This window comes from Pseudorasbora parva, chromosome 9, assembly GCF_024679245.1.
Source record: "Pseudorasbora parva isolate DD20220531a chromosome 9, ASM2467924v1, whole genome shotgun sequence".
Classification (NCBI taxonomy): Eukaryota; Metazoa; Chordata; class Actinopteri; order Cypriniformes; family Gobionidae; genus Pseudorasbora; species Pseudorasbora parva.
The window spans coordinates 35,290,246-35,305,209 of record NC_090180.1 but is presented as its reverse complement, the minus strand read 5'-3'; the positions used below and the strand labels follow the sequence as shown (position 1 = coordinate 35,305,209).

General features: G+C 38.4%; 1 protein-coding gene across 2 annotated transcripts; it reads left to right on the top strand.

Moving 5' to 3' along the window:
* Window positions 1-2,994: 2,994 nt before the first annotated feature.
* slc7a8b (solute carrier family 7 member 8b) lies at window positions 2,995-14,690 on the top strand. Of its 2 annotated transcripts, XM_067452432.1 has the most exons (11): window positions 3,001-3,186; window positions 7,904-8,108; window positions 8,177-8,328; window positions 10,065-10,190; window positions 11,891-12,044; window positions 12,959-13,082; window positions 13,252-13,355; window positions 13,453-13,549; window positions 13,660-13,809; window positions 13,993-14,170; window positions 14,279-14,690. In XM_067452432.1, exons 1-11 carry the CDS (start codon window positions 3,066-3,068, stop codon window positions 14,377-14,379), a joined length of 1,512 nt encoding a protein of 503 aa, XP_067308533.1. In that variant the 5' UTR covers window positions 3,001-3,065; the 3' UTR covers window positions 14,380-14,690. The 2 variants fall into 2 exon arrangements, with proteins under 2 accessions (XP_067308534.1, XP_067308533.1); XM_067452433.1 differs by lacking the exons at window positions 7,904-8,108; window positions 8,177-8,328 and having other exon boundaries at window positions 2,995-3,186.
* Window positions 14,691-14,964: the final 274 nt, after the last annotated feature.

Below are 14,964 nucleotides of genomic sequence, written 5' to 3'. Positions count from 1 at the left end.
AATTAACATACTTAAAGGGTTAAGTACACCCAAAAATGAAGTCTTTAATTACTTACCCTCATGTCATTCGGCACTTGTAAGAAATCCATCTTCGGAACACAAATTAAGATATTTTTGTTGAAATCTGATGGCTCTGTCTTTACTGTCTATGCTCAGACGGGCCTTCATTGATACCAATGTCATTTCCTTTCTCAAGAGACACATAAAAGGCACTAAAGATGTCGTTTCAAAGCCCATCTCACCACAGTGGCTCTACAATAATTTTATGAAGCGACAAGAATAGATTTTGAGCGGAAAAAAAAAACATTATAACAACTAATATAAGGGATGGGCCAATTTCAAAACAAAGCTTTGAACAGTTATGAATCAGCATATTGATTCAGGATCCGGATTGCATATGAAACCGCCAAATGTGCGGTCTTACGGGTGTCGAACGACATGAGGGTAAGTTGTTAATGACAGAATTTACCATTTTTGGTGAACTAACCTTTTAAATACTCATCCGCATGCTGTTCTAGACCTGTAAGACCTTTATTCATCTTTAGAACACAAATTAAGTTATTTTTGTGGAAATCTGATGGCTCAGAAAGGCCTTCATTGGCCAAAATGACATTTCCTATCTCAAGACCCATTAAAGGTACTAAAAAAAGTCATTTCAAAACACTGCTTCCTGAAGCTTTGGATCATTATGAATCAGTATTTCGAATCATGATTTGGACCGCAGAGTCACAAAGCTTCAGGAAGCAGTGTTTTGAAATCGACTCATCACTATATAAGTCTTTGTTTAGTTTTTTTGCGCACAAAAACTATTCTCGTTGTGTCTTAAAATGATTGTAGAACCACTGTAGTAAGATGGGCTTTGTAAACGACGCCTTTAGTGCCTAGTCATTGCGGCCAATGGAGGCCTTTCGGAGCCATCGGATTTCAACAAAAATATCTTTATTTGTGTTCTGAAGATGAACAGAGGTCTTACGGGTGTCGAATGACATGAGCGTAAGTGATTAATGACAGAATTGTCATTTTAACTAACATCAAACTAACCCTTTAAGATAAAAAAGTAAATATTCATTCAAAAAGTCAACTTCTCATTATGATTTTGTATCTAATAATTATGACTGTCATATTTTTTTCATGCTCCATATGCATCAATTCTTTTAGCCATGATAACAGGGCTCTTGAAAAGTTTTAAATTCTTACATTGTTTTTCCCCCCAGAGTTAACATAAAAATCATAAATGGTATAAGAAAAGTCTTATTTCAAGAGGTCTTAAGAAAGGCTGAAGTTGAATTAAATTTGAGCTCTGCTTGTGTCAAAGTAAAAACACAGCATTGTTGCATGTTCTACAGACTCGTGATTTCAGAGCAGTTCACAATCAAAATCATTATTTTTAGTGTCATTTTACAGTTTAGGATGTTTTAGACAATGCCCTAACCAATTCATATGCTATTCATTTTATTTGTGCAGGACTTTAAAAGTGCACCTGTGCAAAATCCAAATGCGGTGGACACCGAATGAATGTGAATGGGCCAGGAAAGAGGAAGGCCTTAGGTCATAAAAAGCTTTACATTAGAAAATCTTGAGATCGTGACAGCTGAGGTTAAGGCAGTGTTATTGTGTAGAGCTGGTCGGGATGATCAAACAGCCACAATATTTACATGAGCATTGTAATGCTGAATAAATTACACATTAATGTAAACATCAAATTGTCGTAATGACAGAACAGTCACTTTAGCAGTTTGAACGTATTAAAGAGATGGTGTAATTTGTAGCTAAACAAATATAGGCAAGGGAAATCCATCAGCTCTGGTTTTGTTTACTCATGAACACGAATTAAATGAGCACAGATTCTGAACGGGAGATTTCTGCCAAGACATTGGAACCTATTTACTAGAATAATAAAGGGAATATTCACTAATAGCTTTTCAAGCACTATTGATTATGATCCATTACTTCTTGGTGGGCAACTTTGGAAGAAACTCGCTTTACTTAAACTATAAATGTATTTTGATTCTATGACCTTTTTTCAGCTATTTCAGAAGCATTAATTTCTTTGGAATTAATTTTTACAAGCAATTGCATCATTGTTTTGGTCATCGTCTTGGCTTCTTCGGCTACTTCTACAGGGAGTTGCCGTTGGCTAAATCACTGGGTGGTTTGTAAGACATTTTCACTTGTAAATCAACTTTGGAAGAGTATGCGTTGTGAAAAGCGCTATTCAAATATATTAAAATGAAATATATTAAAATTGAACTATGGGAAAAAAAATGGCATGGCTTGACTGAGAAGCTTTGTTCTCTTTTGAGAGAGCTCATTTTGTCACACGGCCCCTTACAAACATAATTCTTTATATTAATTGTATTATAAAGTGTTCTGGTGGTTTCTGTTTTGTGTGGGAATATTTGCAGATCAATGTTCAGATCATCTATGAATTTGAATAATTTTATACGCCATATCCTTCAGAGCTTAATGTCGGATAGAAATCAAATTGTATCAAAGCTTTACAAATTGACTAAGTCATAGTTTTGAAATAAAATGTTACAATTAAGTGATTAAAAAATAATCTAATGACAAAAAGTTAAATGTCATACTTGTTTTATCTCATAATTTGTTTTGTCATAAAAATGAAATACAGATTACAGAATTTGGTTTCCATAATATAAATGAACATTCATGCATTTAAAACATATTTTTACAAATAATGTTTTTAATTTTGTCCTCACCTCAACAGGTTTTGATCTTTTGCGGTCTTGATAATGTTAGTGATTGTGGGTCAAGAGGTCAAACATTCAAATGCTATTTGTTTATCTTATTATGACCCAGGTTCATTTGTTTGTTTGGGCCACATGAATAAGGCTATTGTAATTCCAATGTGCCACTGAAAAAAACAAACCTCTTTGTAGTTGTGTAATATTGTCTTTGTCTGTTATTTTCATCTACTAAACTAGACCAAACCAGAGCACTGTAGGCGGGTTTATCAGATTAATACATCAAGTTTGGGGCGGGAGGATAAAGTTACGGAGACTCAACATTAACACTTAATCGCAGTCGCTGCTGTCTGTGTGAAAATGAGCAGCAGTGGCACCCGACGCAGGGCTGCATCAGTGCCGGACTCAGACTCGGACAGAGAGCCAGCGGTCGTCTTGAAGAAAGAGATAGGACTCCTCAGTGCGTGTGGTATTATTGTGGGTAAGTCTAAAAAAGTAGGTTTAATGCTTTACCTCTAGAAAAAAAAAATTGTAACTGATTTTGTCCATGCAATGAAAGAGGGTCCAATGTTGGTTTCACTGTGGTATTTTCAGATTATCCTTTTGCATTCATCAAGAAGAGCAACAGGTTGTATCACATATTGCAGAAATACATAAAACAAATAATGATTTATACTTATTCAATATTTGATTTAAAGGGATAGTTCATCCCCCCAAAAAATAAATTTTCTCATCATTCACCTTCAAGTTGTTACACACCTGTATGAATTTATTTCTTCTGTTGAACACAAAAGTATATATTTTAAATAATGTTGGTAACCAGACAGTAGACGGCACTCATCTACTTCCATAGTCCTTTTTTTTTCTCAACAGAAGTAAGAATTTTATACAGGTTAAAAGAATACAAGAGTGAGTAAATGACAGAATTTAAAATTTTGGGTGAACTATCCCTTTAAGTGAGAACAGCAGCATTTCAACACTGACTTAATCTTGGCAGAGCTAATACCCCAGCGAGTTCAAGCAGGTAGTGCCCAAAGACAGATTATAAAATGGTGAAGAGATTTATCCGTAGGAGTATGGTGTTGAGTAGCAGGTTTAAACCTTAGACTGTAAAGGAAAAATAGTTTAAACCTAAACTAGGTCACTACATGGCATGTAATTTAGACTTGAATGCAGGCTCACCGACATGTCTTTGCCAGCTATCCCACTGCTTGGGCTAATGCATGTTATCTGAGATTTAAGCTGTGAGTAGGTGTTTGGGTTCCAGTGGGTCGGGTCACTATCTTCCTGTGCTGCCCATTAACAGGTACTGTGGTATTGGCGATGGAAAGTGTGCAAGTGATCATCTACACCAGTGTTACTAATTGCACGGTTCGCAAGCAGGCCTGGCCAACCCAATCAGAAGCTTGGCCCACCCTGGCCCCATGCCAAATAACCGATTTCAATAGTTCAGCTCCAGATTTTGAGAGAGATCATGGTTTTCGGTTTCTTGCCATCAGAAAATCTGCTTGTTATTTACAAACTAGAAAGCCTGATTGAAGTCTCTCTTTACAGTTTAAGTATTAGGGGCAGCAGAGGCGTGCAAACCAATCGGGTCGCTTCGCACCCTAGCATGTCCGCCTCCGCCAGAATGGACATGGCTTAAAAGCCCATCTAACGCCATAAGATTTAGATTTAATCTCCTTCAGCTCGCTGACCTCCGGATTGAGAAGCTGTCGCCATTGTCGAAAAGGCAGAACGAGCCATCTGCCTTGCAGTTCTGAGGATACCGGTTCCTTTCTTCACTGGACACCGCCTTCAGCCCGCTGTTCTGCTCCGCCATCCGGCGTGCTATATCCTTTACAAGCTGTGTGTGTGTTTTCGCCACTACAACACACACTCACAAAAGAGCTAAGGCGTTGTTTCAAATGCCTCATATATCCTGTGCCTCGTGCGGAGGCCCCCTCTTCAGCGGAGATCGTCACATTCTTTGCACTGCGTGCGCAGTCCGTGACAACGTTGAAACTGCACTCTCTAAGGGTGGCTGTTCGTAGTGCGACGAAATGGCGCTGTTGACCCTGCGGGCTCAACATGCCAGACTCGGGCCACGCATAAAGAAGCGCTGCGGACAGAAAATGCCAGAGCAAACAAGCAAGCCCATGTCAGAGCTTTCCCTGCGTGTCTTGCTCTCACAATCCCCTTCACCAGTCTTGTTCACCCAGGATGACCAATGCCCCTCTCAGTTAGCGGCCGGTCCTATTTTCTTTAGTTGACCAGAAGCAGAGGAGGATGAGGATGACAGCTTTTCACTCGCTGCATCCCGAAGTGAGGAATTGTCACTGTCAGGCTCCATAGCTGACACCTTCTGTTCAAGACAGCACCTATGGCATCAGAGCCGGCCTCGATGCTGAGCTTATTCACCTGTTGACCAGGGCCGTCGAGACCTCGGACTTGATCGGCTTCATCCCGAGAAACCCACGCAAAGCAAACCCCTCAGGCCCCTCCGCAGAGGCCCACCCCTTCTTCTCTGAAAGTTCACCACGAACGAACTAAAATCAACTCTCAAATCCTCGGCTTCTTCAGTGTTCTTGACACTCAATAACGTGAAGGAAACAGGCTATGTGGGTCTTCCCCCTCTTGAGGAAGTGGTCGCTGGACATCTTTGTCTGCCCTCCGCTAGGGGATGGCAGTCAAAAATGCCGCACCAATCCAAGCTCTGCCGCACCATGTCAGCTCTTGCTGATCGAGCGTTTGCCTCTGTCGGCCAGGCTGCTTAGGCTCTACATGTAATGGCTGTCCTTCAAGTGTTTCAGGCCAAACTTCTTCGTTCTCTGGATGAGTCTGGCCCTGATCCTGAGACATTCAAAGACCTCCGCAGCACCACTGATTTAGCCCTGTGCGCTACAAAAATCACGGTGGTCTAGCAGTTAGAACTCTGCGTTAACATGTAGGCATTTGAAAGTCGATTCTTGTCTCAGGAAATATATTCAGCTTTTTCTCCTAAAGCGTTCCAGCTCTGCTTCTGGCTGCCACACGAAAATGCAGCCCCCACAGCCTTCAAAGACAGTGCTCACACCGAGTGTGTTCTAAATGTAAGCGCTACCCCCCCCTACCGTGTCACAGCCGGGTGACCAGGTCCCTATACAAAGCGCCCCATCCCCAGACTTAATTCAACGCCTTACTATGCGGGCTGAGGTTTGGGAGGCCATCCCTGGTATATCAAAGTTGGTGGCAGACCCCCGTGTTTTTGCGGCATGGTCGAGACATCGTTCAAGAGTGACATGAGTCGTGCTTCATACTGAAGTGTTGAAACTGTTAGCAAATGGGACTGTAGAAACTGTCCCCTTAGCAATAATGAGTCAGTTGCTATTTCCTCGTTCCAAAGAAGCTACGAATCATCCTAGATCACAGACATCTGAAAAAAACACTTATGACATGCTCATTCAGAATGCCTAAAATGAGAAAACAAATCCTCGCACAAATTTGCCCAGGGGATTAGTTTTTTTTCTCAGTGGATCCGAAAGATGCCTACTTTCACATTCAAATAGCACCACGCCAAAGGCCATTCTTGAGATTTGCCTTAGAGGGGCACACTTATCAATACAAAGTCCTACCATTCACTCTATCCCTAGCACCCCGTACATTTACTGAGACTACGTGGAGCGCGAGTGTGATTGGCTGGTTTGTGAGCCTGAAGCACCTTTCACAAAAAATTGCTCTATTGCTGGCTAAGATCTTCTAAAATCTCCAGAGTTGTCCTCAAACCAAGACATGATTATGTACCAAAAGTGCTCTACACTCTATTCAGAGCACCAGCTATTTCGCTGGCTTAAGAGTCAAAAGATCTCTACTGCCCCTTAGGCGTCAGAGCTCATTCCACTAGAGGCCTCGTCATGGGCTTGGTCCGGTGGAATACCACTTGAAGATATCTGTGCGGCAGTAGGCTTGGCCTCTCCATCCAGATTTATTAGACACTATAGATCATACTATAGAAGATCATGCTTTGCAAGCTAGGGTTCTTTCCATAAACAAATGTATAACACATGTGCAATAACTATAGGCCCAACTCTGTCCGGTCTAGATTTGATCTAAATTCCATAAACAACTGCATAACCCATTTGCAATAATTATATAGTCGCGCTAGTATATAGTCATCGCTATATATAGACACCGCGCTCTGCTTGGGTCTGCTGTGCAGTTGCATTGCGTTTTACATATAAAATTGTGATCATTTTTGGCTTCAATATTCTCGAGAAAAGGGGTTTTCACATAGCGCAATACTCGTTCTATTCTCTCAGGGAACCGAGGTTACGTAACCGGTAGCTGTGTTCTCTTTTGTGCTTCATCTTCGCGTGTCATTTCTTTACAGAGAATCCCATCTCACTGCCATCACACTATAGCAGGTCAAAAATGGGTGATGTCATGGACACCATGTCCATATTTTTTTACCATCTATGGTATCGAGTAATTGCATTATTCATCAGAAATGTAGGCTACTGGAATTGCTAATATATTTGGTACTCAGTCCAACTACAAAAAAGCCAAATGGATACACTGACAAAAATAAATAATGAAGGCAAGGCAGTCAGGAAGGTGCTTCAATAATAATAGAAAAATCACCTGCAGTTCAGAGCTCCTTCAAGTACAAGTGGCAATACAGCTTACTTCATTCTATACTTGCATGGTTTTTCACATCTCTAGAGAATTCCATCTCTTATCGTTTCCAAACAAAGAAACCTTTCTCTGCCTAACAGGCGAGCATTCTTAATGTTTTATCAGACTGGTTAAAACCAGCTCTCAAGGTCACAAAGCACTGAGAAACCCTTACAAGAGAAGAACACAGACTGAGAATAGCAGGAGACACATGATTTTATAGGATATATTACAGTATACTGTTCAAAAGTAAGTTATAATGTGGTTGAAAGAAAGTCTCATTATACTAACCAGGGCTGCATGTATTTGATCAAAATATATTTTAATATATTGTAAAATGTACTATATTCTTGTGATAGCAAAACTCCATTACTACAGTCTGTATGCTTATTACTCCAAGTATGCTTGTCCGATATCCAAAACAATAGGCATTAATCGAGAGTTGTGCCTATTTTCCTTCTAAATATTGGAACATGATAACTATGGGGATTCACTTTCAAACCCAATGAGCTACAATCAACCCTTCTAGTGTTAAGTGCAGTTGGTTGTTTGTTTTTATTTTCCAGGTAACATTATTGGGTCTGGGATCTTTGTAAGTCCAAAAGGTGTATTGGAAAATGCCAGTTCAGTGGGTCTGGCTCTCATAGTGTGGACTCTCACGGGCGTCATCACTGCCATCAGTGCTCTATGCTATGCGGAACTGGGCGTCACAATCCCAAAGTCAGGCGGAGACTATTCCTATGTTAAGGACATTTTTGGAGGGCTAGCTGGGTAAGACCAAGTCATTTTTTTAGATGTAATAGTAAGGTAAGGTCTTACAGGACTTGTCTTCTGAATAGGTTTCTAAGGCTGTGGACTGCAGTGTTGGTGATCTATCCAACTAATCAAGCTGTGATTGCCCTCACATTTGCCAATTACGCATTGCAGCCTCTCTTCCCTTCATGCTTCCCTCCAGAGAGAGCTCTGGGTCTGCTCGCTGCCGTCTGCCTGTGTAAGTAATGCTCTCAGTTAGAACAAAGACAATATGACTATTCATGACGACATGTTTTGTCCAACAGCATCCCTGCATATCCAACCCTGCTTAACTGTTTATAATCAAGTGCATCTGAAGACCATGTGTGTCGAAATTGCAAAGTCCTTCCAGTGCACTGAACGTTCACTCCCTAAAAAGTCCCACAATGCACCAGGGAGTATCGATGCTCATGTGCTCTTAACAAAAGTTCTGAAGCATGACGCATAAATCATGTGAGCAAACTCACTGCACATAACAAAACATGATAGATAAACATGAACATAATCTAGCTAACATTTATAATTTATTTAGTGTTGAAATGTTGCACGTAACAAGCAAAGTATTTATCATAATTTACTTTAAATAAACTTGAAATATAAAGTTAGAAAGATATCAGTTATGTGGTTGGGAGGTTATGCATTCACTCTCAAAAAAAGAGTACAAAATTGTACCTTTTAAGGTACGTCACTGGTGTGGTACCTCTAAGTCAGGGCTAGACAAGTTCGGTCGACTAGAGAGACTAGAGTAGAGAGACTAGACTAGAGAGCTGATGTCCTGAAGAGTTTAGCTCCAACCCTACTAATCCACCAGAGTGTAAAACTAATGGCTCCCAGCATGCCTTGCAGCATTAAGTATGTCACCATTGTTGATATCCATATGCTGATGCTTTCCCTCAAAAATCAGAGTTCAGAATGCCTGATCTGTGGCAGGAAAGTAAGGTTGGTGAATATTATTTATTAAAATATTTAGTCAGTTATGAGTTTAGTCAAACATTTTCCTTCACGACAATGTTTGTTTATGGATTTTTTATTTTATTTGAACAGATTATGTGTTTTCTTAACACTGTAACAAAAAGCAAAAACTTTTCTTAACACTGTAACAAAAAGCAAAAACTCACAAGCCTGCCCAACAAACTTTCCAACTAAAGGAAACATTGATCACCATAATGGTGATCATACATTTTCAATAAAACAACATCATCTAAAACTGTTAATTCTCAATAAGAGATGTCTTTCAGAGTTGGAGCCAAAATCTGCAGGACAGCAACTCACCGAGCTTGCCTACCCCTGCTCTAAGTAGAAGACAACAATGGTAAAATTGTACCCCAAGGACCAAATGTGTACCTTTGCAGTTATACATTTTGTTTCTTCTTTTTTTCTTAGTAAACCTTGACCACAGGTGACACTTTGAAACAGAAAAGTGTCTTTTCATAACCTCTTCTTGCTCAGAAACTGGTTCTAGATACTGTAATAAATAATTGCAGATAATGAACTGAAACATGTAATACATTGTGACTCATGGTGGAAGGGTTTCCAAAAAGCTTCACACAGGTCTGTTTTCTCTTGCAAGAGATTGTACATATTGTGCAGAACGGGAGTAAAACCGCATATTTATGGCTGATTTCAAAGCCATGGAACAATGTTGTCTGGCAAGTGGCGACTTTAACCATGGAAGCTTAAACCTGTTGGTTGTTCTTGTTTTGTTTTAGCTGTTTAATCCAAAGCTGTTGTTTTCATGTTTCTGAATAGCAGCAGCAAAACAGTATGGATACAAGTGTTTTCAAACAGCGGCTTGTATTGTGTTTTCTGAATTTTAAGTTAGTCAGTATATATAACATATGACTGACTTAATTGCTCTTTTTAGTGCAACTTTGCATGTTTACTGTCATCAGTTTGAATTTGAATGTATGTCATTTGTTTTTGTTTTCTTGGTAGTGCTGTTAACTTGGATTAACTGCTTTAGTGTCCGCTGGGCGACGCGTGTACAGGATGTGTTCACCACAGGCAAGCTCCTCGCCCTCTGCCTCATCATCATCATGGGCATTGTGCAGATCTGCAAGGGTAAATTATAACAATACAGTCCATGGAGCTATGTATAAAATCCATTCGTTCATTAACAGCACTCAGACAAACATATTTACCTTTATATTGTTTTCCATATTCACCCAAAAAAAATTGTAAGGTTGCCTCCTTATATTATGCATATTTTCTTGTTGAATATGGGACAATAATCCATTTCAGTCTTGTTTATTAATATGCTGATATTTTTTAGATTTTATGTATGTCAGCTGCAGTCATAAATAATAAAGCATTTTTTTCTTTCAAATTAATCTCACCATAAATCATAAAGTTTTTCCTTAAAAGTGGTGACAGTAACACAAATTCATTATTCCAAAATGTTTAGTTCTTGACATTTACAGAACATATACCTTAATTATTTCTGCATTATCAGCAAAATATTTCAAGTGCACAAATACTGGCATTTCGTTTCGTGTGTGTGCGCGCGCGCGCGTGTGTGTGTGTGTGTGTCAGCAACAATTTTGTGGACAGCAAGATTTTTGTTTTTTAAAGAGTTTATTTTGCTTTATTTGTTCAGAAATGCAGTAAAAATAGTACTATTGTAGAATATTACGATTTGAAATTAATACTTTCAATTTTTAATATAATTTGTATCTATTTATACTACATGTGATTTTCTCTCATCAGTGTCACTTGATCCTTCAGATATCATTCTAATATGCTGATTTGGTGCTCAAGACAAAAAACTTTGCCGCTTAATAGTTTTGTGGGAGTTGTGATGCATTTTTTCAGAATTCTTTGATGAATATAAAGTACAACAGAACAGCATTTATTTAAAACATACATCTCGTTTTTGATGTCTCTTTTGTAATTTTTTGTAACATTATATGTTTAAAGTCACTTTTATGTATTCTCGCTCTTTATTCACTAAAGGCCTCGTAATAGAATTCTAAATTCTTCAAACAGTCTAAATTATGTTTCAGAGCAAGGAAACAACAAAAGCTTGTTTAACACATGTGAAGTATTAGATGTGAACATAAATGGCTTGCATATAAGAGGGCAGGCATTAAGCTAAGAGTATTACATAGGGATACTTTTCATATTTGACCCATTTTAGCACTATAAACAAAAGAGCACAAATCCATTAAGCACAGACAAGCTCACATGAAGTCGACTGTCAGTCTGGGCCGTTTGTAGTCTGCTGCTTTCATGTGCTTGGTATCCCTAGGACAAAAAAGGAACGCTGAATGTCTTCTCAAACAAATCCTCAAAGAAAGAACTGTTGATTTTGATAATGAAAAGTGTACTTACAGTGTATAATATGCTTTCCTCCAACAAAAATGAAAAATAAAACTCATTATGCAGTAGTTAAAGGGTTAGTTCACCCAAAAATGAAAATTCTGTCATCATTTACTCTCCCTCAAGTTGTCCCAAACCTGCAAGAATTTCTTTCTTCTGCTGAACACAAAGGAAGATATTTGGAAGAATGTTTTTATATAAGCCACATTGACTACCATAGTAGGAAAAAAAATACTATGGTAGTCAAATGGGGTTCAAAATATGTGCTCAGCAGAAGAAAGACATTCTTGCAGGTTTGGAACAACTTGAGGGAGAGTAAATGATGACCGGATTTTCATTTTTGGGTGAACTAACCCTTTAATACAACTTTTTTATTGATTTGGATATTCTACATATTAATTCAGGCACACCGCATGCAATGCTTCTCTGTTTTGTGTCTCCAGGTCATTATTATTGGTTGGAGCCAGAACATGCATTTCACCCTTTCCAGCCCTACGACATGGGACGCATTGCACTCGCTTTCCTCCAGGGCTCCTTCGCTTATGCAGGCTGGAACTTTCTTAACTATGTAACAGAAGAGCTCATCGACCCCTACAGGTACACCGTCATTTGACAGGGATGATGTACAGTCAGCAGTTACTAAATTTCACAAAATAATAATCCCCAAAAGGGAATGTTCTTAGAGAGCTTATTTTATGAAATAATTTCCATGCAAAACAAGTAAAAACTTGTGTGGATTAGCCAACTTAAACAAGATTTTGGATTAAAATCTACAAATACCACTAGAACAGTGTTATATATTTAGTACTTACATTTTCATTGTCCCATATGTTTCCAAGAATGTTTAAATCCAGAAAAAATAAGCCTTTTTTTTTAACCTGGACACAGACCCGTTGCTTATTAATGACATCTAGCCTGTTACCCTCGATTTTATTTAGTAAAAATTATGGAAAGACCAGAGAGTTTTTAACATAACTAATCATGGTTATATATCTCAACACATTTAGTCTTATTGATTGAATGTCATTTTCATAATTTACAGAGAGTATCATGTTTTACCATGTCTAATATCTATCTAGCTTAGCACAGTAGCCGTTGAGTAACGTTAGTACATAATTTATGACAAATAATGTATCTAATATGATCAATAGCCCAGATTTGTACTTAAATTTCATTCAATTCTTCCAAGATAAAAGATTTTATTGTGTCTGTTTTATGTTTATGCTTTATTTCTCCTAAGGCATGAGACACAAAGTGTTATGAGACACAAAGTGAACAATGAATTGCTTTTATTTGTTTTCTGAGAACATGCAGAAGTTATTAAGACCATAAATGTATTACTACTGGGTTTATATGATATAAATGTAATATATCATATACATAATATATCATGTAATATATCATGATATAAATGTAAGCATTTTAAATATAGAAGAATTCCCTCTCATGACAGAGACAGCCCAAAAAATTACAATCGAGATTCAACCCATGTTTTAAATCTTTCTTTACAGGAACCTGCCTCGTGCAATCTTCATCTCAGTCCCTCTGGTCACTTTTATCTATGTATTTGTGAATATTGCGTACGTTACAGCTATGAGCCCGCAGGAACTGTTGGCCTCCAATGCTGTTGCTGTGGTGAGAACTTTGTGCCCTTACTTCATTAGAAACATTAAGCAGCCTATTCAACATCAGGCTGACATATCTGACATTATTACTAAATGTCTGCTCACCTGTATAAAATTGATCAGTTTTCACCTTTCTCTTTGACCCCGGTGCCTTCTCTTTCTCTTTTAATCTCCATCAGACATTTGGCGAAAAGCTGCTTGGGGTGATGTCATGGCTCATGCCCATCTCTGTGGCTCTGTCCACCTTCGGAGGGGTCAATGGATCCCTTTTCACGTCATCTAGGTCAATCCTAACGTGCTATTTCTCATTTGCTCCATCAGTTTGCATTACATTCTCAGCATTATCGTTATCAGGTTGATTGACAGTTGGTCTTTCTCAGGTTGTTTTTTGCTGGTGCAAGGGAGGGTCATCTTCCGCGTTTGTTGGCAATGATTCATGTGAACCGCTGTACACCCATCCCAGCTTTGCTTTTCACTGTGAGCTCTTTAGTTATTTCCTTAAATAATGTAAAAAGCTTTATTTTCTAAATGATATGCAATGTGTTAGTAGGTGCTTGTATTCTAATCAAATACTGATTATTTTATAGTGTATATCAACTCTGCTTATGTTGTGCACCAGCGACATATACACCCTCATCAACTATGTTGGTTTCATCAACTACCTGTTTTATGGGGTCACTGTTGCCGGGCAGATTGTGCTTCGCATCAAAGAACCAGACATTTATCGGCCAATCAAGGCAAGGCTGAATCTTACTGACTTTATTTTGTAGTTTTGACATAGTGTTAAATCTCAAGAGCTGCCATATCACAGCATTAGCCTTTGAACAATAATTATGTATAATTATAGATTTCTTCCTTTCTTTCTTTTTGTACTGTGCATTTGCAGTATTTTGCTGTAATCAACAGGTTTTACTCCACAGGTGAGCTTAGCGTGGCCAGTAATTTTCCTGATTTTCTGGGCATTCCTGCTGATCTTTTCTCTGTACTCTGAGCCTGTGGTGTGCGGCATTGGTCTGGCCATCATGTCGTCAGGTGTTCCTGTGTATCTATTTGGCGTATATTGGGAAAATAAGCCCAAGAGATTCAGTTCTCTTCTTGGTATGTTTTAAGATTATGACAGTTATATTTGCATTAGACTAAACTGATTGTGAATGATGCCTACAGAGGCTGTAAAGACACCCCGTATGTTGTTTTCTGTCTACATAGCTAAACTGACACACTTGGGGCAAAAGCTGTGCATGGTGGTTCATCCCACTGAGGACAGTGATGAAGACCAAGAGGAATCTGGAAAGGTTCAGTTGTATTGATGGATATTCAGTCAACAGTTATATGAGGGTTTTTTTGAAAATGCAAAACAAACATGCACACAACTGTGGAGACTAATTTAATCATTAAAAAAGTATTTCTTTTCATTTGTAAGACTGGCCTGAGGAATTATCCTTGGTGCAATACTGCCATCCATTGGCAAGGTTATTGGACACAATACAAATCTTGCTGCTGCCACTGTTCATTTTGTATTTTTATAATGATCATATTAGTTGATTTTCTCTTGATCAGTCTCTGATGTTTGTATTCCCTAAATTGTATTCTCTATTTTATAAATGATTGAATAATCGTAGTGAAGACATTCATTTTTGTATTTGCTGTGTGCAATTGTTTAACTTTTATTCACATTTAAGACTTTTTGAAAACACATTTCAACCCAAAACAACACAAACAGCAAATGAGAGAGAGAGAGAGAGAGAGAGAGAGAGAGAGAGTGAGAGAGAGAGAGAGAGAGAGAGAGAGAGAGACTTGATTTTTAAGCCTCTTTTATTTTTAAAACATTTATTTAACCAGTATATTACATTACACAAGAAACATTACTTAAACACACCTACATATACATGAAT